Source organism: Conger conger, chromosome 7 (assembly GCF_963514075.1).
Source record: "Conger conger chromosome 7, fConCon1.1, whole genome shotgun sequence".
Classification (NCBI taxonomy): domain Eukaryota; kingdom Metazoa; phylum Chordata; class Actinopteri; order Anguilliformes; family Congridae; genus Conger; species Conger conger.
Window position 1 is genome coordinate 57449542 of NC_083766.1, and position 27337 is coordinate 57476878.

General features: G+C 45.2%; 2 protein-coding genes across 2 annotated transcripts; both read left to right on the forward strand.

Annotated features, from left to right (window-relative positions):
- The first annotated feature begins 681 nt into the window (after nt 1-681).
- LOC133132272 (dynein axonemal heavy chain 10-like) lies at nt 682-15855 on the forward strand. The gene is made up of 3 exons (XM_061247610.1): nt 682-769; nt 917-1045; nt 15269-15855. The coding sequence occupies exons 1-3, from the start codon at nt 695-697 to the stop codon at nt 15494-15496; spliced, it is 432 nt and encodes a 143-aa protein (XP_061103594.1). The 5' UTR covers nt 682-694; the 3' UTR covers nt 15497-15855.
- Nucleotides 15856-16734: 879 nt separating this feature from the next.
- On the forward strand, nt 16735-25189 carry LOC133133371 (dynein axonemal heavy chain 10-like). The gene is made up of 4 exons (XM_061249469.1): nt 16735-17224; nt 23417-23548; nt 24086-24189; nt 25186-25189. The coding sequence occupies exons 1-4, from the start codon at nt 17210-17212 to the stop codon at nt 25187-25189; spliced, it is 255 nt and encodes an 84-aa protein (XP_061105453.1). The 5' UTR covers nt 16735-17209.
- The last annotated feature ends 2148 nt before the right edge of the window (nt 25190-27337 follow it).

Genomic DNA, 27337 nt, shown 5'->3' on the forward strand with positions numbered 1-27337 from the left:
ACACACACACACACGCACACACAAACACATACTCACACACACCTACACACACACACACACTCACACACACACACACACTCTCTCACACACACACACACACACACACACACACACACACACACACACACACACACACACACACACAGTACACCTGATACAGACACACCTGTACACGCTCAGGGCCCTGGACCTAGAGACAAGTGAAAGAAATGTATGCACTGCAGAAACCAAACAATAAGTCAATCTTAACAAATATTTTAGCCTTATATTTACACTTAAATTCAAATTTCTATTATTGTTTGCTAAAAAAGACAGATTGCCAATGAGGAGAGAGATTTCAAGAATTGCCAGTGGGGTAAAGCATGTCATGCAAAACGTAACTAAAAGCAAGCTAACATTTTCTACCTGAGAGAATAAAAAAAACATTTAGTAATATATCTCATTACAAGACAAAAAAACTTGTTGAGACATTATTTATTTGCATGGAGTCATGCATAAAATGTAAAGATAATAACTTCCTGTTTCAAGCTGATTTGCTATTGCCCTGGCTTCCATTCCCAGTGAATAGGGAGGAACAGGTGCAGTAATTCTTGAAAGACTGAGAGTGTGACTATTGTAGATTTCACTGATAAAGTCTCTGCTTCAGGTGGGAGATCTGCAGCATGCCTCCCCTGCCACTGTGTCTCGCTGCGGGATGGTCTTCATGGACCCCAGGAACCTGCGGGACGCCCCCTACTGGCAGAAGTGGGTCAAAACCAGGGGCTCCAAGGTAAGCAAGCCTATCCCTGAAGAGTGAATTTAATAAAAAAGCGGCTTGTTTGAGGTAATTTTTCTGTCATTAGCTGTAGCACATGTAACACACGTAAACGTTAGGCTATGTGTGAATGGATGCTCTGTTATGTTTCTGTGGCAGGAGCAGCCGGAGCTGGACAGGTTGTTTGAGAAGTATGTCCCCAAGTGCATCGACACGATCGTGGACGGAGTTGTGGATGGCAAGCAGGAGGAGAAGCTCAAGACCATCGTTCCCCAGACTGACTTAAACATGGTGAGCTGGAAACCACAGGGAGGCACACGGTCGCTGGTTGCGTGTGTAGACGGTCACAGCGTCAGTGGCTGCGTGCAGTCTGTGTGTGCGGTCTGTGTGTGCGGTCTGTCAGGGCGTTGTTGTTTGTGTGTGCGATTCTGTGCGGTCTGTCAGGGTGTTGTTGTTTGTGTGTGCGGTCTGTCAGGGCGTTGTTGTTTGTGTGTGCGGTCTGTCAGGGTGTTGTTGTTTGTGTGTGCGCTCTGTCAGGGCGTTGTTTGTGTGTGCGGTCTGTCAGGGCATTGTTGTTTGTGTGTGCGGTCGGTCAGGACGTTGTTGTTTGTGTGTGCGGTCTGTCAGGGCGTTGTTGTTTGTGTGTGCGGTCTGTCAGGGCGTTGTTGTTTGTGTGTGCGGTCTGTCAGGGCGTTGTTGTTTGTGTGCGGTTGTGTACAGGTGCTGGACGGGCTGGATGAGGAAACAATTAGGGAACAACTGGGTATATTATCTGCAGATGTATACAGATGGTGCATAAGATCACTCACTCAACTCCGTGTCCTGCGGGCGGCGGGCAAGACGCCTGACCCCCAAATGCTCCTGACGAGCTCGCTGGCACCTTGCATGGCAGCCAATCGCCGTTGGTGTGTGAGTGTAAGTGTGTGTATGAATGGGTGAATGAGAAGCATCAATTGTACAGCACTTTGGATAAAGGCGCTATATTAAACGCCAGCAATTTACCATGATAGAACTTTTAGTCTCCTGCTGTAAAGCTGAGCAGGCTGGGAGCTCTGTGGGTATTATTATGGGTACAGTACCAGCTCATGAAGGTGTGGAGGGCAATGAGGCAGTCTATATGGCTACAAAAAAGACACTGGGAAGAGAGAGGGAGAGAGAGTTTGCGAAATATGTGACTGAGTGGCTGAATGCAAATACATTGTGAGGAGATAAAACGATATCATCTAGATGGCAGAAAGAACACAAGGCTGTGTAAAACTTAGGGAACGAAAGACAGGGCCACGTAATTACATGACATTACATTACATTATTGGCATTTAGCAGATGCTCTTATCCAGAGCGATGTGCAACAAAGTGCAAACCCATAACCAGGGACAAGTGCGCTGAAAGACATGAGAGGGAGGGACAATTTTAAGTGCTAACAGGACAACAAAGATGAGGACTAGGGCCTATTTGATTAATCTGATTAATTGACAATATTTATATCTAAAAACTGTTTTTGTACCGCACAACGCAAATACATGAACATTAAACAGCTCATCGAGCCAAACAAAACTAGCAAAAAATATCATCCTAGCATTATAACACAAGGAAAGACACAAGTGAGAACAATAATAACAAATCAAATTAAGGTCAATTACAATGACTAAGATTAAGACTTGGATACTGTGGATTGACATGTCTAGTGCACGTTGGAAAGTACAGCAAAGGATTATGTAGTGCACTAATCATCAAATCAAGACCACAAATATAAACTCAGCCCTGCTTTTCTTTTCTCTCGAGAAATGAGCTGATTAGTGCTGCTGATCGGCCAGACTGTCTCCACACCTGACTCCCAGGTAAAGGGAGGGTGGTGAACCAGCAGTTACTGCTGGACCTCGAGGACCGTGATTTGATGATCCTTGATGTATGCCTAAGAGGGATTGATAGTGCAGGTGGGGTAGCAAAAAATGTATGAATAGGGTTGTCGAGAGCACTCTGCCCTAAAGAGACATTAACCCTTTGAAGAGTAGGTTTTTTGGAATGTTTTTTCTCTTTTTCAAATGATCTCGAACTCTAGATTCTAACATTACTTAGACCTTAAAGCATTAAGGGGAGAAGGAGCTCGATCTCATGCAGGACTCGAAACAGCATTGTTAATGTTTGTGAGCTTTATTTCATGAGCCCACAGGGAGAGCAGGGGTTTGTGGGACAGGGCAGCAGCAGCGTCCTCTTCGTGCCGAGTGGTCCTGGATGGCGATACTTTAATGCCAAAAGTCAAGCGCACAAGCAATGAATCTGAGAGCAGAATTCCTCCTGCTTGCACACTGAATTATGCTCTTCGCTCTCAAAGCTTGGCCCGTTCGTGCTCAAATTCTTTCTACAGAAACATGACTGCCAAAGGTCCAGGCAATATTAGCCGGAAATCCACAACTAAGTGCCCGTTTAACCAATCAGATCATTACTGATCTCATTGGTTGGGTAGGAAAGAGGCATAGAACGACGGTTCGATGCAACATTGGCGAGATAGCCAGCAGAGTGTAGCTACCTCTCCTGATTCTCAAGTTTGTGGCCATTTTTGTGGTGCTGACAATGTATGTGAGCTAACTTCCTTATTTTTGCGTACCTCCATGTTTCGATAACATAATAAGTTTGTCACTGTTACAGGCAAGTAAATACCTCAAATCTTAAGAGGTTTGATTTGTGCCAAAAATGTGACGTATGACAGGCAGAGGACGGCTACTCACGTATCGCAGTAAGCCAATGACACAGCGACTGCTGACCGAACAGCGGCACTGATCAGCCAGCATCGACGACTGATGAGCAGACAGTGGCGAATGACCATGCAGGCGCTACTGACACCCCTAGGCTGGCAACTCACTCGCCTGGACTAGCGACCCACCTGCCTGGACTAGTGACCCACCTACCTAAACTAGCGACCCACCTACCTGGACTAGCAACCCACCTACCTAAACTACCGACCCACCTACCTAGACTAGCAACCCACCTATCTAGACTAGCAACCCACCTACCAAAACTAGCGACCCACCTACCTAAACTAGCAACCCACCTACCTAAAGAGTAGCGACCCACCTACCTAAACTAGCGACCCACCTACCTAAACTAGCGACCCACCTACCTAGACTAGCGACCCACCTACCTAGACTAGCAACCCACCAACCTAAACTAACGACCCACCTACCTAAACTAGCGGCCCACCTACCTGGACTAGCGACCCACCTACCTAAACTAGCGACCCACCTACCTAGACTAGCAACCCACCTACCTAAATTAGCGACCCACCTACCTTAACTAGTGACCCACCTACCTAAACTAGCGACCCACCTAACTAGACTAGCGACCCACCTACCTAGAGTAGCGACCCACCTACCTAAACTAGCGACCCACCTACCTAAACTAGCGACCCATCTACCTAAACTAGCAACCCACCTACCTAGACTAGCGACCCACCTACATGAACTAGCATCCCACCTACCTAAAAAGTAGCGACCCACCTACCTAGACTAGCAGCCCACCTACCTAAATTAGCGACCCACCTACCTAAACTAGTGACCCACCTACCTAAACTAGCAACCCACCTACCTAAACTAGCGACCCACCTACCTAGACTAGCGACCCACCTACCTAGACTAGCGACCCACCTACCTAAACTAGCAACCCACCTACCTAGACTAGCGACCCACCTACCTGAACTAGCGACCCACCTACCGAGACTAGCAACCCACCTACCTAAACTGGCAACCCACCTACCTAAACTAGCGACCCAACCCCACTGGGTAGCTAGTCTAGGCAGGTGGGTCGGTAGTCTAGGCAGGTGGGACGCTAGTCTAGGCAGGTGGATCTAGGCAGTCTAAGTGAGTGAGTTGCCGGCCATGGAGTGTCAGTAGCTGCTTGCATGGCCTCTTATTCACCACTGCTGCCTCATCAGTCACCGTTGCTGGCTAATCAGTTGCTGCTCTCGGCTCAGCAGTTGCTGCATCATTGGCTTACCGCGATACGGGAGTAGCCACCCTTGGCCTCTCATACGTCTGATTTTTGGCGCGAATCAATGGGCATGAGATTAGGGGTATCTGGCCCGTACGAATGACAAACTTGGTTATGTTATCGAAACGTAGTGGTATGCAAACATAAGGTAGCTAGCTCATGCATGTTGCCAGATACACAAAAATGGCCACAAACTGTGAGAATCAGAAGGAGATGTAGCTACACAGTTTATGAACTCTGCTGGCTATCACGCTAATGTTGCGTGTGCTCCGATGGGATCTAGACAGGACCATCATTCTATGCCTCTTACCTACCCAACCAATGAGATCAGTAATGATCTGATTGGTTAAACGGGCATTTTTCTATTTCCAGCTAATATTGGCTGGATTTTTGGCAGTAATGTTGCTCTAATGTCGTCTAGACAGGACCATCATTCAGTGGAGCCTATCCCAGCATACATTGGGCAAATGGCAGGAATACACCCTGGACAGGTTGCCAGTCTATCGCAGGGCACACACACCATCACTCACACACTCATACCCATGGGCAATTTAGACTCTCCCATCAGCCTAAGCTGCATGTCTTTGGACTGTAGGAGGAAACCGGAGTACCCGGAGGAAACCCACGCAGACACGGGGAGAACATGCAAACTCCGCACAGAGAGGCCCCGGCCGACGGGGATTCGAACCCAGGACCTCCTTGCTGTGAGGCGGCAATGCTACCCACTGCACCATCCGTGCCCCCCAACTTTTGAGCATCCATCCATCCATCCATCCATCCATCCATCCATCCATCCATCCATCTTAACCCGCTTATCCTGAACAGGGTCGCAGGGGGACTGGAGCCTATCCCAGCATACATTGGGCGAAAGGCAGGAATACATCCTGGACAGGTTGCCAGTAGGAATACACCCTGGACAGGTTGCCAGTCCATCACAGGGCACTCACACACTCACTTCCTGTGAGGCTGCAGTGCTACCCACTGCACCATCCGTCCCGCCCCACTTATGAGCAAGCAAAGAATAAATCTTTGTGCAAGTAGGCCAAATCTGAGTGTGCGCACAGAGGTTGGGTGTGAACACGATAAATCTGTGCACAAGCAACCGGAATTCTGCTCTCAAATGCATTCATTGCACGCTTGAATTTTGGCATTACATTAACGCCATAGTCCTGGTTCAAACTTCCTGCATGGAGAAAAAAAACGGTGATCACAATCTGCCTTAGCCATCCCACTCTGCAGGGCTGCACAACCTTGTTCCTGGAGATCTACAGTCCCATTGGTTTTCACTCCAGCCCTAATTTGGTGGACCTGATACTACTAATTAGCAGCTCAAGTACATTTCTCGCTGTTAGATGAGGTGTGTTTTGTTTTGGTTGGAATGAAAACCAACAGGATCAGGATGGAAGATCTCCAGGGATCGGGCTGAGCAATGCCGAAACCTTACACTGCCTGAGTGATTTTACTCTACAGCCAATATCTCAGATTGGGAGGCCGACAGCTGGACACCAGTAACAGACAGACGCTCCTGTAAGCGGCTGAAACACAAACATAGCCATGACAGATAGGCATGTGGGGAACTGACCTCTGGAATGTTGCTGTTGTCTTAGAAGCGGCGTGTGAAGCCTGGCTGTAGCAGGCTGTTGATGTATTTCAGGGTTCTGGGAGAAAAACCCGCTGGTCCTGTGGAGACAAACCATGATACTTAAATGCTTATATATATGGCTGGTATTGTTGGGGTTTTGTTTGTGTGTGTAAATGAGAGAGTTTGTAGACCTATTTTGGCTGGTGTTGTTGAGGGTGTGTTTATGTGTGTCAATAAGGGAGTACGTAGACTTACTTTGGCTGGTGTTGATGGCCTTTTTAGTTTCAGGAAGAGGTGTTTTTATGCCCTCGTTCTGCTGTTGGCCGCTACGGGTCCAAGCAGGTTGTGGCTCCCCAGATCTGCTACGTTCCTCTGCTCCACGATCCCTACGTTCCTCTCCCCCGTGGTCCCTGCGTTCCTCTCCTCCACGATCCCTACGTTCCTCTCCTCCACGGTCCCTATGTTCCACTCCTCCACGGTCCCTGCGTTCCTCTCCTCCACGGTCCCTGTGTTCTACGCGGCGCGAACTTTCATCTCCTCCACGGTCCCTGCTTTCCCTACGGTCCCTGCGTTCCCCACGGTACCAATGGCGTTCCCAACCAAAGACCTGCCGTTCCCCGCGCTTCCCATGCTCTTCCCTTCCGTTCCATTCCTGACGGTACAATCCTTGTTGTCTCCCGTGGCCATGATCCCTGCGTTTTCCACGTTCTTCCCTTCCAGAATCATGCTGTTCGCATCCATTCCGTCGGTTTTGTCTATAGCCCTGTTGGTCGAAGTTGCCACCCTGGCTGGTGTTGCTAGGCGTGGTTTGTTCAGACAGAGGTGTTCTGTTTATGGCCTCATTCTGCCGTCGGCCGCCATGGTTCCAAGTAGGTTGTGGCTCCCCACATCTCCGACGTTCCGCTCCTCCTCTACGTTCCCCATAGCCCCAACGCTCCTCTGCTCGATGGGCCTGGTGTTCCCTGTGGTTCCAGAATTGTTCTCTACCCCAGTTCCAATGTTCTCTACGATAGCCCTGTTGGTCCAAGTTCTTTCTTTTGGCTTGGAGCTGCTGCTGCCAGACATGGACATGACAAATGAAAAGGGGAACGAAATGGAGAGGTATGACAGTGAATGTATGATTAGGCAGTTAATACAAGTACACGTTTTGAGTAAGGCACTGGCACAATGTTATCAAAATATAGATTATAGTATATATTAACCCTGTAGCCCCAGCTCCTCCACATCAGTACTGCTGATCACATCTTTTGAGATGTTTAAGTTATATGCCACCTAATTCAATCAAGGTGGAATTCGAACCTTAAAAATCATTAACAAGAAACTATGAACTAAAGGAATGGCAGAAATTAGGTTCTGTTCTCACCATGGGGATCTCACAGCACTGACTGGTGTCCATGCTGCTGCAGTTAGCAGACACTATGTCCTTTCCACTCTTCTCCTCCACACCTGGCGAGTCATTCTGCACAGTTGGTGTGGAGGTAGTCTCCTTCACAGTTATTTCAGTCTCAGCCACCTCCACAGTTTGGTTGGGGTCAGTTGGTTCAGTCTGAACCTCCTCCATCATTGTTTCAGAGTCAGATAGCTTGTCCTCGGCGATGATTGTTTCGGAGTCAGTTGGTTCAGACTCCTCCACAGGTTGTTCACAGTCACTTGGTTCAGTCTGAACCTGCTCCATCATCGTTTTAGAGTCAGATAGTTCAGACTCGTCCTCAGCGACGATCGTTTTTGAGTCAGATAGTTCAGACTTGTCCTTGTCCACGATGGTTTCAGAGTCAGTGGGTTCAGTCTGAACCTCCTCCATCATCGTTTCGGAGTTAGATAGCTCAGACCCGTCCTCAGCGATGATCGTTCTGGAGTCAGATAGTTCAGACTTGTCCTTGTCCACGATGGTTTCAGAGTCAGTTGGTTCAGACTCCTCCACAGATTGTTCAGAGTCAGTTGGTTCAGTCTGAACGTCCTCCATCATCGTTTCGGAGTTAGATATTTCAGACTTGTCCTCAGTGATGATCGTTTTGTAGTCAGATAGTTCAGACTCCTCCTCATCGACGATCGTTTCGTAGTCAGATAGATCAGATTCATCCTCATCGACGATCGTTTCGTAGTCAGATAGTTCAGACTCCTCCTCATCGACGATCGTTTCGTAGTCAGATAGTTCAGACTCTTCGTCATCGACGATCGTTTCGTAGTCAGACAGTTCAGACTCGTCCTCATCGACGATCGTTTCGTAGTCAGATAGTTCAGACTCTTCCTCATCAACGATCGTTTCGTAGTCAGATAGTTCAGACTCCTCCTCATCGACGATCGTTTCGTAGTCAGATAGATCAGATTCATCCTCATCGACGATAGTTTCGTAGTCAGATAGTTCAGACTCCTCCTCATCGACGATCGTTTCGTAGTCAGACAGTTCAGACTCGTCCTCATCGACGATCGTTTCGTAGTCAGACAGTTCAGACTCTTCCTCATCAACGATCGTTTCGTAGTCAGATAGTTCAGACTCCTCCTCATCGACGATCGTTTCGTAGTCAGATAGATCAGATTCATCCTCATCGACGATCGTTTCGTAGTCAGATAGTTCAGACTCCTCCTCATCAACGATCGTTTCGTAGTCAGACAGTTCAGACTCTTCCTCATCAACGATCGTTTCGTAGTCAGATAGTTCAGACTCCTCCTCATCGACGATCGTTTCGTAGTCAGACGGTTCAGATTCATCCTCATCGACGATCGTTTCATAGTCAGATGCTTCAGATTCGTCCTCATCAACGATCGTTTCGTAGTCAGATGGTTCAGACTCATCCTCATCGACGATTGTTTCGTAGTCAGATGGTTCAGACTCATCCTCATCGACGATTGTTTCGTAGTCAGATGGTTCAGATTCGTCCTCATCAACGATCGTTTCGTAGTCAGATAGTTCAGACTCTTCCTCATCGACGATCGTTTCGTAGTCAGATAGTTCAGACTCCTCCTCATCAACGATCGTTTCGTAGTCAGACAGTTCAGACTCTTCCTCATCAACGATCGTTTCGTAGTCAGACAGTTCAGACTCGTCCTCATCGACGATCGTTTCGTAGTCAGATGCTTCAGATTCGTCCTCATCGACGATCGTTTCGTAGTCAGATGCTTCAGATTCGTCCTCATCAACGATCGTTTCGTAGTCAGATGGTTCAGACTCATCCTCATCGACGATTGTTTCGTAGTCAGATGGTTCAGACTCATCCTCATCGACGATTGTTTCGTAGTCAGATGGTTCAGATTCGTCCTCATCAACGATCGTTTCGTAGTCAGATAGTTCAGACTCTTCCTCATCGACGATCGTTTCGTAGTCAGATAGTTCAGACTCCTCCTCATCAACGATCGTTTCGTAGTCAGACATTTCAGACTCTTCCTCATCAACCATCGTTTCGTAGTCAGACAGTTGAGACTCCTCCTCATCGACGATCGTTTCGTAGTCAGACGGTTCAGATTCATCCTCATCGACGATCGTTTCGTAGTCAGACGGTTCAGACTCGTCCTCATCGACGATCGTTTCGTAGTCAGATGGTTCAGATTCGTCCTCATCGACGATCGTTTCGTAGTCAGATAGTTCAGACTCTTCCTCATCGACGATCGTTTCGTAGTCAGACAGTTCAGACTCCTCCTCATCGACGATCGTTTCGTAGTCAGATAGTTCAGACTCCTCATCGACGATCGTTTCGTAGTCAGATAGTTCAGACTCTTCCTCATCGACGATCGTTTCGTAGTCAGACAGTTCAGACTCGTCCTCATCGACGATCGTTTCGTAGTCAGATAGTTCAGACTCTTCCTCATCGACGATCGTTTCGTAGTCAGATAGTTCAGACTCATCCTCATCGACGATCGTTTCGTAGTCAGACAGTTCAGACACCTCCTCATCAACGATCGTTTCGTAGTCAGATGCTTCAGATTCGTCCTCATCGACAATCGTTTCGTAGTCAGATAGATCAGACTCATCCTCATCGACGATCGTTTCATATTCAGATAGTTCAGATTCATCCTTGTCCACAACTGTTTTGGAGTCAACTGGTTGAGACTGAGCCTCCTCCACAGTCAGTTCGGAGACAGTGCCCTCCACAGCTGATTTGGAGATGATTTCCACCACAGTTGGCTCAGTTGGCGGGTCACCCAAGGGCTGAGGGTCACAGGAGATGAGTGTAAATGCAAACATATTCCCACATGGATACGTTATATAGCCCTGGTGTTGTGGTCTAAATCCACTGTGTTACCATAGTCTAGATACGTTATGAGCTTTCCCCCAAATCAAGACCAACATTTTATATTTCTGAGGTGTAGCATTTCGAGCATATGAACCACTACCAGTTAAAATCTTTAAAATATGCAAGTGTTGAAATGACTTTGTTTGTGTAATGGAAGCTACTATTGGTGTACAGAGGATGAAGATTCCATGATCCCTCCAGCAAGCTGTGGAAAAAAACTAACTCTCTGTGTAGGAGAGGAATATTTTGGTCTTGCGCATATATGTAGATAAGCAGTCTACTTTGAGCAAAGATGGAAAGATATTTTGGTCTCACCGGGCAAGTATCGCAGGGCTGGTTGGTGTTGGTGATGGCATACTCAGAAGAGACAGGGATGGTGTTCCTGCTCTCCTCCATCTTGGAATGGAGGTCCTGCTCCGCCTTAATAATTTCCAGCTGGCTCTGCATCTCGGCATCCTTATGGACCAGGCTGATGGTTTCCGACCCCTGTTCACCCCTCCTGGGGACCCAGTTATCCTGAAAGAGATAAGAGAGGGGACCTGTTACCCAATACTTCCATACTAACTTGCAACGGAAGAGATGACAGAATGGTAGGAAATGATGAAACATAGGCAGAAAAGTAGAAAAGGTAGGTAGAAAACAGGGAAGAAGGGAGGAAAGGATTTCTAAACAACTACGAACTGAGGCCAGAACTGAAGTAAAGGTGTGCTACCTGTGGCAGATCCAGATCCAGATCTTGTAAGATAAATGTGGGATCAAGGCAGGGGACGGGGACCTGAGAGGGAGAAATGAAAAGATCAGATTCCATAACCAGAAATACACTCAGAAATATAGTGACAGTGGAGGTACATTTTTGTACTTCAAGGATCAAATTTCCCAAAGGTACCCTGAAAGTAGAGTAATTTACACTCTTTGGGTACAAATGAGTATGTTTTCCAAGCAAAAATGGTACAAATTAATTATAAATGATATATACGGTACTGCCACAGTAACAAGCATTTGTAGCTTTTAGGCAATTTTTGTAGCTTTATTTAAGACTATAGAATATAACTATAGCATCCCTTTAAGATAAGACAAGACACATTGTAATGAACCATGTACAGTGTCCTCTGCATTTGATCGATCCTAGCTACTTAGAAGCCTGGGAACCAACTGCAATTCTCAAGCCCATGCTTTAGTCAAGGGCAATCAATGGCAGGAGTAAACATTTAAAAGTGAAATGTCCCAGGCTTACCTGTTACAATAGGTAACCTCTAAAGCATATACCATAGCATGGACATAGCATACTCACTTCCTTAAGGCTGTGACACAGCAAAGCATAGGTGCTGGCAAATTTGAGCTCACAAATGGCTTTCTCAACGATCATACTACCAACACCCTCAAGCCGAGCCTCTGTATTAATTGAGAGCTCAGTGACTTGGTTCATGAGCCGCTCAAACTTTTCGAGGGTCAGCTTGTTGAGAATGCTGAGCATTGGGCTGAACAGCTCCTCGATCACGGTCTCCTCCGGGGCCTGTTCCCCTCCAGTCTTCTTCACCACTGGCTTCCATGCAGCCTCTGCCTTGTGAAGGTTGACGTCTTCATGGAATGAAACCCAGCTGATGCCTTCCTCTGAAATTGCAGGACAAATATTTAATGAGTGAAAAGCCAAAAAATAATACAAATAAAAATTCAATAAACACAGTACATTACACCTTAAACACACATCAATCTAAAGTTAAAACTGCTTTGTACAGCACCTGGGCACTTCCTCAGAATCTCATCCGGGATATCCGGTGGTGGGGTGAGCGGATCATGGAGCAGAAGGAGCTCTTCCCGGGAGAATGAAATCCGGGCAGGTAAACTGCCTTTGATCATGCTCGTTGGTGTTGATTCTGCAATGGGGCACAGACGAAAAGGATGTTTAACCCTAAAACAGTTTATTGCTCCTGTTTAAGCCTGTTTACTACCTTTGAATGAGTAGATTAATTATTGAATCTTTTGTCTCAAAACGGCAGGGAAGGGGAAGACAGTTTAATGATTTATTTTGCTAAAAGCAAGATATAGATATAGTTTAAAAGTTCAGCAGAATGATGGTCCATTGTGAATTTGATTTAGACTCAAAAATAAAAAATAAAAAGTATATAATAATAATAATAATAATAATAATAATAATAATAATAATAATAATAATTGATCACGTTGTTATACGATTTTTAGATTTTTAGATTTTCTCAAATGAAAATGTCTTTAGGTTCATTCAAATTAAGCTGACAACCTATTATAAGTTAATTAAGTGTAACAAGATTGAAGGTTTATCAATGAATTCAAAATACTAGAAAATTGGTGAATGTGCCATTTAAGCGTTTTAAAAAGACATCTGTTCGTATGAGTGGTTCGCGCATGAGGCCCAACGTATAGTCATTTATGAGTTTCCCACAAGAATAATAATAATGTTTAAAGTACTGTTGCTCCTATAAGTGGCAGTTGATCATTAATGTGTGCATTTCTATAAAATGTAGCCTGGAAAGAATCATAGCAACTACCAATAACCTGCATTTCAACCACTCAAACACTATATTGATATTATATATTATTGACAAAAGACAACAGAGTAGCCTACCTTTTTAATTCAAAAACGACGCACTTGAACGTCTTGTTGAAAGTCTTCAAATACACTTTTAAGCAAAATTCGTTCTTTAATGAACTGATTTATATAGTCTACATGAATATTAGACTATTGCGTCATAGAGGGAACACAAGCAAATCGCTCTGTACTGCTACGTCATGAATCAACAGAGTTCTGGGTTGTCATGGCAATCTGTGATGCGTCCAATGCCTGCTATAATGTTAGTGTTCCGCATATTCACATCGTGGTTTACACAATCATCAATTTTATCGGTGGGGTAGTCCGGATAGAGACACAGACACAGTTGACAGATAGCATTTATGCTGAATCCGTTCTCTTGCCCTGCAAAAAATATTGACGAATTGTGTCCCAAACAGCAGTAGTATGTGGAAAACAGTAAATGGTGAAACACGTTTGTGTGGAGTGTAATGAGTAATTTTAAGAAAGTGCAAGACAATTCACGGTTATAACATCCACATGCTTACACCTCGCGATTTACTCGTGACACGTTTATTCAGTTGTAATTCACATTCAGGACTGTGAGAGGCGGCAATGTGCGTTAGGGCTTCGAGTATCCCGGATATAAGAAGAAGCAGCACGCACGATGAACTGTAAACATAATTGCCAGTGCATCAATACTTTTATTTTTAAACTTGATTTTGTCAAGTGTTATACAAACTTTGTAGTTTCCGGTTGTAATGTAATTCGGTTGAAGCCTGCTTAACATTAGGAGGTTTAGGGCATGCCTAACATTTAGCCTTGACTAGCATGCGGTGTCGTAACATTACTTGGACATTGCCTGTAGATGTTGTTTTCTTACAGAGAATGGTTATATTGGTTCAAACACATGATGCTCTAGGTGAACAGACAAAGGGTTTAAAATAACTGAAAATCCCATTCTCTTTGTTCTTTGTTGAACACAGTTCCTGAATGCTCCATTCTACCTAGATGCTTGTCAAATTCTGAGACTTGCCAAACAAACATGAGTTTGCAGCCTGCGTCCGCGATTTCCCGAGCAGACGCACTGGATCACATTTAGGTCGGCTTAAAGTAGAATGAAACATAACGGCTTGATCAGGAGAAAGGTCAGCGTGAATTATTCAATTATTAAACATTTGTTGATTTCGTTCAGGTTAATTGGCCAATCCTCTTATCAAGATCATAAAATATTAATTTCAAAGTTTCATTTATTTACTGAACTGTGTTGGCCGTGATGACCAATACAGACACATTGGCTCAAGAAATATGCTCATTATAACTTTCTTAATAGTTGAATATTTCCTACATTATGTACCAAATAGCTAGTTTTCACAAATTCACCCGATTCACCTCAGTCTTCAATTTGTTCAGATCAGTTACTCGCTTTATGTAATTGTTTGCAATATAGCACAATAAGCGCAATGTGAACATAGGTCTTTTATTCTTCATCGCATGCAGAGCAATTTTAGGCATAATGTGGTTTAGGAGTGTAAATAATCCCTCAAAACAAACCATACAGTTTACCTAATTGAAGAGTTAGAGTTGGGTATTACTGGAGATTTCCGTTTGAAATGTTATAACTGGGGCGGCACGGATGGTGCAGTGGGTAGCACTGCTGCCTCACAGCAAGGAGGTCCTGGGTTCGAATCCCCGTCCCCGTTCGAATCCCCTCTCTGTGCGGAGTTTGCATGTTCTCCCCGTGTCTGCGTGGGTTTCCTCCGGGTACTCCGGTTTCCTCCCACAGTCCAAAGACATGCACGTTAGGCTGATTGGAGAGTCTAAATTGCCCGTAGGTATGAGTGTGTGAGTGTGTGAGTGAATGGGGTGTGTGCCCTGCGATAGACTGGCGACCTGTCCAGGGCGTATTCCTGCCTTCCGCCCAATGTATGCTGGGATAGGCTCCAGCCCCCCTGCGACCCTGATCAGGATAAGCGGGTTCAGATAATGGATGGATGGATGGATGTTATAACTGTCACGTTCACAGGGCCGTCTCCCGCCGCTGTCTGGTGCTGAACGGCAGAGACGGTATCGCGCTAGGCGTGACGCGGACCCCGAGAGGAGGCGGCGGTACCTGGAGATATATATAAGTAATAAATAGTGAAATTAATCATATATATATGTTTTACCGGTAGGCTTACAGCTGTGCCGACACTGACGCTGTGGTGAAGGACGGCGATGACGATGATGAAGAGTACGATTCGGTAACGAAACTGACTGCGACCCAGATAAGGGTGGCCACCGGTCTTCTGTGCCGGGGATTCAGTGATTTCAGTCTTCTTCATCGCTTCCAGAACGAAGTCTACAACATCCTGGAGGGCGCAGTGCTCCGGGGGCCTCTACACAAGTTTATAAAAGAGTAACTTTGCAAAAGTTTCAAAAGTTCATTTGGCAGCTTAAAAGGTTGGTTTTTGACCGTGTAACGGAATATGAATAGAAACATTTGAGATTCAGTTTATACGAATTACATTAATTAAGTTCAGATGCAGACTCACTTTGTTCTTTGCCATTTAAAAAATAAATGATGTTTATTATTTTATTGAAGTTGTTAACAAATAATATCACCTTGTTCATTGACACATGCTAGTGAAACAAATGTGTGTTCACTTTTGTTCATGCCATTCAGTGAGTGCTGTTATTTTCCATTTGTGTGAGAATAAATAGACAGAAGCTGACAGTAGCTGATGTTGCTAACTAACTTTCTATGATCTCAAAATATTGTATCTGCATGTTTTTGCATTTGGTTCCCTGAGCTGCCTGGAGTGGGGTGGGCTCTCCTTCTGGGCGTGGTTCCTCCTAACATGTCTTCATGTATGTTTCTTGTCTATGGAGTTTTTCTAGGTATTTTGTGAAAGTTATTTGTGGGAATAAAGGTTTGTACACCTGACCATGTAGACCGCAGGTGCTTGAGACATGCGAAAGCCGGAAGTTAAATAAAACAATGTCTCCTGCTGTGTTTGCAACTTTTATTGAATGAAACAAACGGCTTACGTTCCGCACATATCTGTCCTTCATCGGGAGACACTGTTGTGGAGTTACTGTTTTATTTCTGAAAATTCTTTTTAAAATGTGCTGCATAAATAATATGTGATTCTCTCATGACATTTTTATGAACATTGCGAGTACCCCCTGCACTCCCTCTATTTGTGCACACATTTCATTTGAATTGTCATCTTAAGCGCTGCTCCAAAACTTATTTTACTCTTGAGGAAAACATTTGCAGTCTTCTCAGTCTATGACAGTCAGCTTGCGAAATGTCCAATGCAGTGGGTCTTTGGATAATGGACAATTATCAAGGCAATTACAGTTCAAAATATTATGTTTTAAGGATGCATTTTTTCAGATATTGAAACAACAAAACGCTGTTGTCAAATGCATTTAGCCAATTTTCTTAAAAGTGCACTGATTTACTACTGTATACAGTTCAGTGCATTCTGTTTCAGTAATGGGAGGGACCACCCCCAGGTGCTGATAGTGGTGTCTGAAATTAGGGACCACACCGGCACAGGATAATCACAGTTGGGGTGGCCCAGGAGAGGTAGCTAAGACAAAAGCTGATCACCCAAAGAGACGGGTAAAATATATGCACACATCCATCTTGGCGACCTCAAGTGTTAACTTCTCCCGTGGCTGTTAGGCTGCTTCGTGTGGATAAAAGCTTTTACAGAGGCAAAAAGTGTGCAAGTAAACTTCTGTAGCCGTAGGCTCGCCTCGAGCCCGAGAAACACAGGAAGTGCACCGGTTGCCGAGACAACCACAAGCGTCTCTTCAGCCACAGACGTAGACAAGCTCGAAGGCGTTTGAATGGAATAATATATTATCAGTGCCTAACTCAACTGAAATGTTTTAATTTAATTCCAGAAAAATGTCACTCGATGACCCACGCGTGAAATATCTACGAGATCGCGTGTGTGCCTGTTTTAATCTTGACAGCCTCAGCTATTTTGAGGACTTGTTGGGTCGTGGGAATGGCGACGACGCGCAAAAAATAAACCGTTTTTTGAACGAGATCACTGAAGAAGAGGGGGTTTCTACGCCTCTGTTTTCCAAGTGTTTAAGGGAAGAAGAGGTTGAATATGAAGTACCAGTTGGTAAGTGATCAGGAGGCCGATAAAGTATTGTGTTAGTTTGTTAAACATAACGTTAACGTTAGTTAGCCTCACGTTATAACTTATATAAACGTGAGTTAACTCCTACCGTTATCTTGGCTGTCACTTGAACAGGATAGCTACAGAACTAATAATAATACGGCTAAATTACCCATCTGCAATAACTGTAAAATTCCCTGCTGAAAAGAAAAACAGTTGTTAGCTGGTAATTTCAAGATGGTCAAACTGGATTTTATACCAGGTTTGAGCATTAATCTGTATGGTGTAAATTGCAGCAATGTAACGTTAGCTAACGATATGTTAAACCAACGGAAGAAAGATTCTAGCGAACTTTTAAATTCATTGCTCGCGCAAACCTCTGCTTGTCCTCTGGCGGGAATAAAAAAAACCGTTTGTTGTCAGTAAAATCTTGCAACGACGTCTGTCATTTTAGAAGTATAAGCATGCTCAATCCCGGCTCTAATCATGAAAACTAAAAGGGGATGTATACCCTGCGGAAAATAAACAGCTCACCCTAGGTTTTGAAACAGTTGGCTGAACCATTAGACCAGCTCTATACTCAACATGGTTTGACCAGCTCTAGAAACAGCTATGTTTTGAAACAGCTGGTAGCTGGTATTCCAAGCTGGTCGTGCCTGTATTTTACCCCAGGGTAGTCATTTTTACATTATGATCAGTTGTTAAAACAGTTGGGCCTCAACTAGCACAGCTAGCTAGGTATGGCAACAAAAGCTGTCATGTCAATATGTGTTATAACATGGTATGGCTTCTACAGCTTAATGGATCATGAGTCATGACATTGTTGCACTGTTTGCCATAAAGTGTCAAGACTGTTTATGGATTGCATTCTGTTATGCTTATGACAGCTGTCATAACACTTTGGCTTCAGCTAAATTTGGCAAGTGACATAAGCTGTCATATCAACATATGACATCCTTCATAACATTTACCAGAAATATACGTCATTTGACATGAACTGACATCACCTGTTATGTCATCTTGTAACAGATGAACGCCATGTCGACGACAGTGTTATGACTTATGTCAGCCTTATGTCGAAGACTTCAAGTAAAGTGTTACCGGACTTACAATTCTGTACACGCTATGTAAATGTACATTCTTGCTAAAGCCAGTGTTATTTTCTGTACATTTTATTAATATATGATCTTAGTGACTCTATTTTGTTTGCATTGACCTCTATTCTGTGTTTTATTCTCTGCACTGGGGAGTCCTGGACCTCAGGGCTAGTATTTCCTTTCCCCCTGTGTTGTTCTGTTTGGGTGTCTTTGACTAATATTTAAATTTGTTTGATGGTCTGAAACATTTAAGTGTGACAAACATGCAAAAAAATATGAAATCAGGAAGGGGGCAAACACTTTTTCACACCACTGTAGATATAGATGTCAATCAGATATCCATTTTAAAGATTGTTGACACCCACAAATTTGTCCATTTAATTTAACAGCTTGTTTTCAAAGTTGGCAAGCCAGCTGTTCAATACGATCATGACATTACATTATTGGCATTTGGCAGACGCTCTTATCCAGAGTGGCGTACAGTTGATTAGACTCCCCTGGAGCAACTAAGCAGGGTTAAGGGTCTTGCTCAATAATAAGCATCCCTGTACGGATGTTATTGTGGCTACACGGGGAACCGAACCACCGACCTTGCGTGTCCCAGTTATGTACCCTAACCACTACGCTACAGGCCGCCCTAAAATATCAGTGTAAAAGACGCTGTAAAAGATCAGTGTAAAAGACGCTGTAAAAGATCAGTGTAAAAGACGCGGTAAAAGATCAGTGTAAAAGACGCTGTAAAAGATCAGTGTAAAAGACGCTGTAAATGATCAGTATAAAAGACGCTGTAAAAGATCAGTGTAAAAGACACTGTAAATGATCAGTGTAAAAGATCAGTGTAAAAGACGCTGTAAAAGATCAGTGTAAAAGACACTGTAAATGATCAGTGTAAAAGATCAGTGTAAAAGACGCTGTAAAAGATCAGTGTAAAAGTACCTGGGTGGCGCCCCTGCTGGCCCTGCAGGTACAGGTAAAACTGAGTCCACTAAGGGCCTGGCCAAAGCCCTAGGCCTGCTGTGTGTGGTCACCAACTGTGGAGAGGGCATGGACTACATGGTGAGACTCTCTGCGATTATACTTCTGTTACTATGTCTGCGTATGCACTTGGGTTCAGTAACCGATTGTTTTTAAATTAAATACGAGGGTTTGTGTTTAGTTTTTATCAGTGTCGTGAGTTAGCTTTGGTGGACACTGCACTTTTCAAATCGCGTTTGTGAATTTTTGGACATTTATTTTGAAGTCAAAGTTAAGACAAATGTTGCCTATGTCTATGATCTAATAATAGGAATATAAAATGGTGGGGGCAGCATATAGCATGTCGCCTAGTGGCTACGGTACAGTGACCTGGAAGGTTGGTGGTTCAAGCCCTGGTGTAACCACAATAAGATCCGCACAGCTGTTAGGCCCTTGAGCGAGGAACCTTAACCATGCATTGCTCCAGGGGAGGATTGTCCCCTGCTTAGTCTAATCAACTGTAAGTCGCTTTGGATAAAAGCGTCAGCTCAATAGCTGCCACGGAATGGTAATAACGAGTGGTTGTGTCCTCTCTCCAGGCCATGGGGAAGATCTTCTCCGGCTGGCTCAGTGTGGGGCCTGGGGCTGCTTCCACGAGTTCAACCGGATCCACGCCTCCATGCTGTCGGTCATCTCCTCCCAGATCCAGACCATCCGCAACGCGCTCATCCTGGTGAGGAGCGGGGCGCCCACAAAGGGCTCAGCTACGCAAACCTCACTGAGGATCAGTGCCTTCACTGTGTATATTCTGGGTTTAAACTGTGGCTTACTGCAGGCCAGTGAAGCTCGAATGAGCAGCAGAACGACAGACTGTTCTTCAGAGATGAATGTGCTGAAGAGCATGCCCAGTGTGATGCAAGCACAGCATAGCGTATGCAGACCTGTGCATGCTAGCTTTATCATCATTAGTGTTAGCTTTTCAATGTAGCATTATCGTCATTAACGCGACCTGTGCATGCTAGCTTTATCATCATTAGTGTTAGCTTTTCAATGTAGCATTATCGTCATTAACGCGACCTGTGCATGCTAGCTTTATCATCATTAGTGTTAGCTTTTCAATGTAGCATTATCGTCATTAACGCGACCTGTGCATGCTAGCTTTATCATCATTAGTGTTAGCTTTTCAATGTAGCATTATCGTCATTAACGCGACCTGTGCATGCTAGCTTTATCATCATTAGTGTTAGCTTTTCAATGTAGCATTATCGTCATTAACGCTACATGTTCACGCTAGAGCTTTTCAATGTAGCATTATCGTCATTTACGCGACCTGTGCATGCTAGCTTTATCATCATTAGTGTTAGCTTTTCAATGTAGCATTATCGTCATCGCCATTAGTGTTCAAATTAGCATAATCGTCATTGCTGTTACCTGTTCATATTAGCATTGCCAACATTACTCTAAGCTGTTACAATTATCATTATCATCACGAGTATTAGCTGTTAGTTGCATTACCATCCTTACTTTTAGCTGTTGAAATTAGCCTTAATTAATTTCTAGTCGCTGTTCACATTGGAGGCGGCACGGATGGTGCAGTGGGTAGCATTGCCGCCTCACAGCAAGGAGGTCCTGGGTTCGAATCCCCGTCGGCCGGGGCCTCTCTGTGCGGAGTTTGCATGTTCTCCCCGTGTCTCCGGTTTCCTCCCACAGTCCAAAGACATGCATGTTAGGCTGATTGGAGAGTCTAAATTGTCCAGGGTGTGTTCCTGCCTTTAGCCCAATGTATGCTGGGATAGGCGCCAGCGACCCTGTTCAGGATAAGCGGGCTCAGATAATGAATGGATGGATGGATGTTCACATTGGAATTATCATCAATATTGTTCGCTGCTCATATTAGGATTATTATCATTACTGTTTGCTGTTCATATTAGCATGACCATCATTATTGTTTGCTGTTTATCAGTGTCACTGACTCAAATGATCGCATGACCTGTTAATTGTGGCTTTTCCTCAAAATTCCACAGGTTGGGGCTGGTGACAAAACTGTACTGTCTGAACCCCAAAGCCATGAGTGTGATTGAGCTCTATGGTATTCTGGACCCGGTCACCCGGGACTGGACCGACGGGATCCTGTCCAACATCTTCCGGGACATCAGCAAGCCCACGGACAAAAAGTGAACGGAGGTAGGAGGAACTGACGGGCCATTTTAACTGCCAACATTTAAACAGCTTGCAATGGAGAAATCCTAAGTAGTAATTAGTTCAGTGATCATGTCAGTTAGATTCAACTTTGTTTCCTTGACATGGAATTGTAAATAGTAAAATAATGACATTGTAATTTCCATCAACATGGAATTTTTCGTTTTCCAAGACGTTCTTCATTGTGCCTTGTTATTTTGAGTAGTTTCAAATTCAGCAGTCACTGTCATTATGTCATTATAGAACATTATGGATCCTCATTCATTGAGCAGTGTCGTCACCTAGCGCTGTTTCCTGAGAGCGTGGCCCACAGGGACATCCTGTTCTACGGGGACGTGGACGCCCTGTGGGTGGAGGACATGGACTCTGTGATGGACGACAGCACGCTGTTGACCCTCGCCAACGAGGAGAGAATCCACCTCCAGGGACACTGTGCCCTGCTGTTTGAGGTGAGGACACCTGTACACACACACACACACACACACGCACACACACACACACGCATGCGCACACACACACACACACAGTACACCTGATACAGACACACTTGTACACACACACACACACACACACAGTACACCTGATACAGACACACTTGTACACACACACACACACACACAAACACACACGAATGCGCACACACACACACAGTACACCTGATACAGACACACCTGTACACACACACATACACACACACACTCACACACACACAGTACACCTGATACAGACACACCTGTACACACACACACAGTACACCTGATACAGACACACCTGTACACACACACGCACACACACCCACTCACATTCACACACACACGCACACACACACACACTCACACACACACACACACACACACACACACACACTCACACACACACACAGTACACCTGATACAGACACACCTGTACACACACACACAGTACACCTGATACAGACACACCTGTACACACACACACACACACACACACACACACACAGTACACCTGATACAGACACACCTGTACACACACACACGCGCACACAAACACATACTCACACACACAGTACACCTGATACAGACACACCTGTACACACACACACACGCACACACAAACACATACTCACACACACCTACACACACACACACACTCACACACACACACACACTCTCTCACACACACACACACACACACACACAGTACACCTGATACAGACACACCTGTACACGCTCAGGGCCCTGGACCTAGAGACAAGTGAAAGAAATGTATGCACTGCAGAAACCAAACAATAAGTCAATCTTAACAAATATTTTAGCCTTATATTTACACTTAAATTCAAATTTCTATTATTGTTTGCTAAAAAAGACAGATTGCCAATGAGGAGAGAGATTTCAAGAATTGCCAGTGGGGTAAAGCATGTCATGCAAATCCTAACTAAAAGAAAGCTAACATTTTCTACCTGAGAGAAAAAAAAAACATTTAGTAATATATCTCATTACAAGACAAAAAAACTTGTTGAGACATTATTTATTTGCATGGAGTCATGCATAAAATGTAAAGATAATAACTTCCAGTTTCAAGCTGATTAGCTATTGCCCTGGCTTCCATTCCCAGTGAATAGGGAGGAACAGGTGCAGTAATTCTTGAAAGACTGTGAGTGTGAGTATTGTAGATTTCACTGATAAAGTCTCTGCTTCAGGTGGGAGATCTGCAGCACGCCTCCCCTGCCACTGTGTCTCGCTGCGGGATGGTCTTCATGGACCCCAGGAATCTGCGGTACGCCCCCTACTGGCAGAAGTGGGTCAAAACCAAGGGCTCCAAGGTAAGCGAGCCTATCCCTGAAGAGTGAATTTAATAATAAAGCGGCTTGTTTGAGGTAATTTTTCTGTCATTAGCTGTAGCGCATGTAACACACGTAAACGTTAGGCTATGTGTGAATGGATGTTCTGTTATGTTTCCGTGGCAGGAGCAGCCGGAGCTGGACAGGTTGTTTGAGAAGTATGTCCCCATGTGCATCGACACGATCGTGGACGGAGTTGTGGATGGCAAGCAGGAGGAGAAGCTCAAGACCATCGTTCCCCAGACTGACTTAAACATGGTGAGCTGGAAACCACAGGGAGGCACACGGTCGCTGGTTGCGTGTGTAGACGGTCACAGCGTCAGTGGTTGTGTGCAGTCTGTGTGTGCGGTCTGTCAGGGCGTTGTTGTTTGTGTGTGCGGTTCTGTCAGGGCGTTGTTGTTTGTGTGTGCGGTCTGTCAGGGCGTTGTTGTTTGTGTGTGCGATTCTGTGCGGTCTGTCAGGGTGTTGTTGTTTGTGTGTGCGGTCTGTCAGGGCGTTGTTGTGTCTGCGGTCTGTCAGGGTGTTGTTGTTTGTGTGTGCGCTCTGTCAGGGCGTTGTTTGTGTGTGCGGTCTGTCAGGGCATTGTTGTTTGTGTGTGCGGTCGGTCAGGACGTTGTTGTTTGTGTGTGCGGTCTGTCAGGGCGTTGTTGTTTGTGTGTGCGGTCTGTCAGGGCGTTGTTGTTTGTGTGTGCGGTCTGTCAGGGCGTTGTTGTCTGTGTGTGCGGTCTGTCAGGGCGTTGTTGTTTCTATGTGCGGTCTGTCAGGGCGTTGTTTTTTGTGTGCGGTTGTGTACAGGTGCTGGACGGGCTGGATGAGGAAACAATGAGGGAACAACTGGGTATATTATCTGCAGATGTATACAGATGGTGCATAAGATCACTCACTCAACTCGGCAAGACGCCTAACCCCCAAATGCTCCTGACGAGCTCGCTGGCACCTTGCATGGCAGCCAATTGCCGTTGGTGTGTGAGTGTAAGTGTGTGTATGAATGGGTGAATGAGAAGCATCAATTGTACAGCACTTTGGATAAAGGCGCTATATTAAACGCCAGCAATTTACCATGATAGAACTTTTAGTCTCCTGCTGTAAAGCTGAGCAGGCTGGGAGCTCTGTGGGTATTATTATGGGTACAGTACCAGCTCATGAAGGTGTGGAGGGCAATGAGGCAGTCTATATGGCTACAAAAAAGACACTGGGAAGAGAGAGGGAGAGAGAGTTTGCGAAATATGTGACTGGGTGGCTGAATGCAAATACATTGTGAGAAGATAAAACGATATCATCTAGATGGCAGAAAGAACACAAGGCTGTGTAAAACTTAGGGAACGAAAGACAAGGCCACGTAATTACATGACATTACATTACATTATTGGCATTTAGCAGATGCTCTTATCCAGAGCGATGTGCAACAAAGTGCAAACCCATAACCAGGGACAAGTGCGCTGAAAGACATGAGAGGGAGGGACAATTTTAAGTGCTAACAGGACAACAAAGATGAGGACTAGGGCCTATTTGATTAATCTGATTAATTGACAATATTTATATCTAAAAACTGTTTTTGTACCGCACAACGCAAATACATGAACATTAAACAGCTCATCGAGCCAAACAAAACTAGCAAAAAATATCATCCTAGCATTATAACACAAGGAAAGACACAAGTGAGAACAATAATAACAAATCAAATTAAGGTCAATTACAATGACTAAGATTAAGACTTGGATACTGTGGATTGACATGTCTAGTGCACGTTGGAAAGTACAGCAAAGGATTATGTAGTGCACTAATCATCAAATCAAGACCTCAAATATAAACTCAGCCCTGCTTTTCTTTTCTCTCGAGAAATGAGCTGATTAGTGCTGCTGATCGGCCAGACTGTCTCCACACCTGACTCCCAGGTAAAGGGTGGTGAACCAGCAGTTACTGCTGGACCTCGAGGACCGTGATTTGATGATCCTTGATGTATGCCTAAGAGGGCATAGAGAACTCTGCCTTAAAGAGACATTAACCCTTAGAGTAGGTTTTTTGGAATGTTTTTTCTCTTTTTCAAATGATCTCGAACTCTAGATTCTAACATTACTTAGACCTTAAAGCATTGAGGGGAGAAGGAGCTCGATCTCATGCAGGACTCGAAACAGCATTGTTAATGTTTGTGAGCTTTATTTCATGAGCCCACAGGGAGAGCAGGGGTTTGTGGGACAGGGCAGCAGCAGCGTCCTCTTCGTGCCGAGTGGTCCTGGATGGCGATACTTTAATGCCAAAAGTCAAGCGCACAAGCAATGAATCTGAGAGCAGAATTCCTCCTGCTTGCACACTGAATTATGCTCTTCGCTCTCAAAGCTTGGCCCGTTCGTGCTCAAGTTCTTTCTACAGAAACATGACTGCCAGGTCCAGGCAATATTAGCCGGAAATCCACAACTAAGTGCCCGTTTAACCAATCAGATCATTACTGATCTCATTGGTTGGGTAGGTAAGAGGCATAGAATGACGGTTCGATGCAACATTGGCATGATAGCCAGCAGAGTTCACAAACTGTGTAGCTACCTCTCCTGATTCTCAAGTTTGTGGCCATTTTTGTGGTGCTGACAATGTATGTGAGCTAACTTCCTTATTTTTGCGTACCTCCATGTTTCGATAACATAATAAGTTTGTCACTGTTACAGGCAAGTAAATACCTCAAATCTTAAGAGGTTTGATTTGTGCCAAAAATGTGACGTATGACAGGCAGAGGACGGCTACTCACGTATCGCAGTAAGCCAATGACACAGCGACTGCTGACCGAACAGCGGCACTGATCAGCCAGCATCGACGACTGATGAGCAGACAGTGGCGAATGACCATGCAGGCGCTACTGACACCCCTAGGCTGGCAACTCACTCGCCTGGACTAGCGACCCACCTGCCTGGACTAGCGACCCACCTACCTAAACTAGCGACCCACCTACCTAAACTAGCGACCCACCTACCTGGACTAGCAACCCACCTACCTAAACTACCGACCCACCTACCTAGACTAGCAACCCACCTATCTAGACTAGCAACCCACCTACCAAAACTAGCGACCCACCTACCTAAACTAGCAACCCACCTACCTAAAGAGTAGCGACCCACCTACCTAAACTAGCGACCCACCTACCTAAACTAGCGACCCACCTACCTAGACTAGCGACCCACCTACCTAGACTAGCAACCCACCAACCTAAACTAACGACCCACCTACCTAAACTAGCGACCCACCTACCTGGACTAGCAACCCACCTACCTAAACTAGCGACCCACCTACCTAGACTAGCAACCCACCTACCTAAATTAGCGACCCACCTACCTTAACTAGTGACCCACCTACCTAAACTAGCGACCCACCTAACTAGAGTAGCGACCCACCTACCTAGAGTAGCGACCCACCTACCTAAACTAGCGACCCACCTACCTAAACTAGCGACCCATCTACCTAAACTAGCAACCCACCTACCTAGACTAGCGACCCACCTACATGAACTAGCATCCCACCTACCTAAAAAGTAGCGACCCACCTACCTAGACTAGCAGCCCACCTACCTAAATTAGCGACCCACCTACCTAAACTAGTGACCCACCTACCTAAACTAGCAACCCACCTACCTAAACTAGCGACCCACCTACCTAGACTAGCGACCCACCTACCTAGACTAGCGACCCACCTACCTAAACTAGCGACCCACCTATCTAGACTAGCGACCCATCTACCTAAACTAGCAACCCACCTACCTAGACTAGCGACCCACCTACCTGAACTAGCGACCCACCTACCGAGACTAGCAACCCACCTACCTAAACTGGCAACCCACCTACCTAAACTAGCGACCCAACCCCACTGGGTAGCTAGTCTAGGCAGGTGGGTCGGTAGTCTAGGCAGGTGGGACGCTAGTCTAGGCAGGTGGATCTAGGCAGTCTAAGTGAGTGAGTTGCCGGCCATGGAGTGTCAGTAGCTGCTTGCATGGCCTCTTATTCACCACTGCTGCCTCATCAGTCACCGCTGCTGGCTAATCAGTTGCTGCTCTCGGCTCAGCAG

Excerpts from the sequence above, each read along its gene's own strand:
- LOC133133371 (XM_061249469.1), top strand. Across the intron at positions 23,549-24,085 it reads CCCAGACTGACTTAAACATG|GTGCTGGACGGGCTGGATGA; the intron begins GTGAGCTGGAAA and ends GGTTGTGTACAG.
- LOC133132272 (XM_061247610.1), top strand. The coding sequence starts at position 695 with ATGGTCTTCATGGACCCCAGGAACCTGCGGGACGCCCCCTACTGGCAG. Across the intron at positions 770-916 it reads TCAAAACCAGGGGCTCCAAG|CAGCCGGAGCTGGACAGGTT; the intron begins GTAAGCAAGCCT and ends CTGTGGCAGGAG. Across the intron at positions 1,046-15,268 it reads CCCAGACTGACTTAAACATG|GCTTACAGCTGTGCCGACAC; the intron begins GTGAGCTGGAAA and ends TTTTACCGGTAG.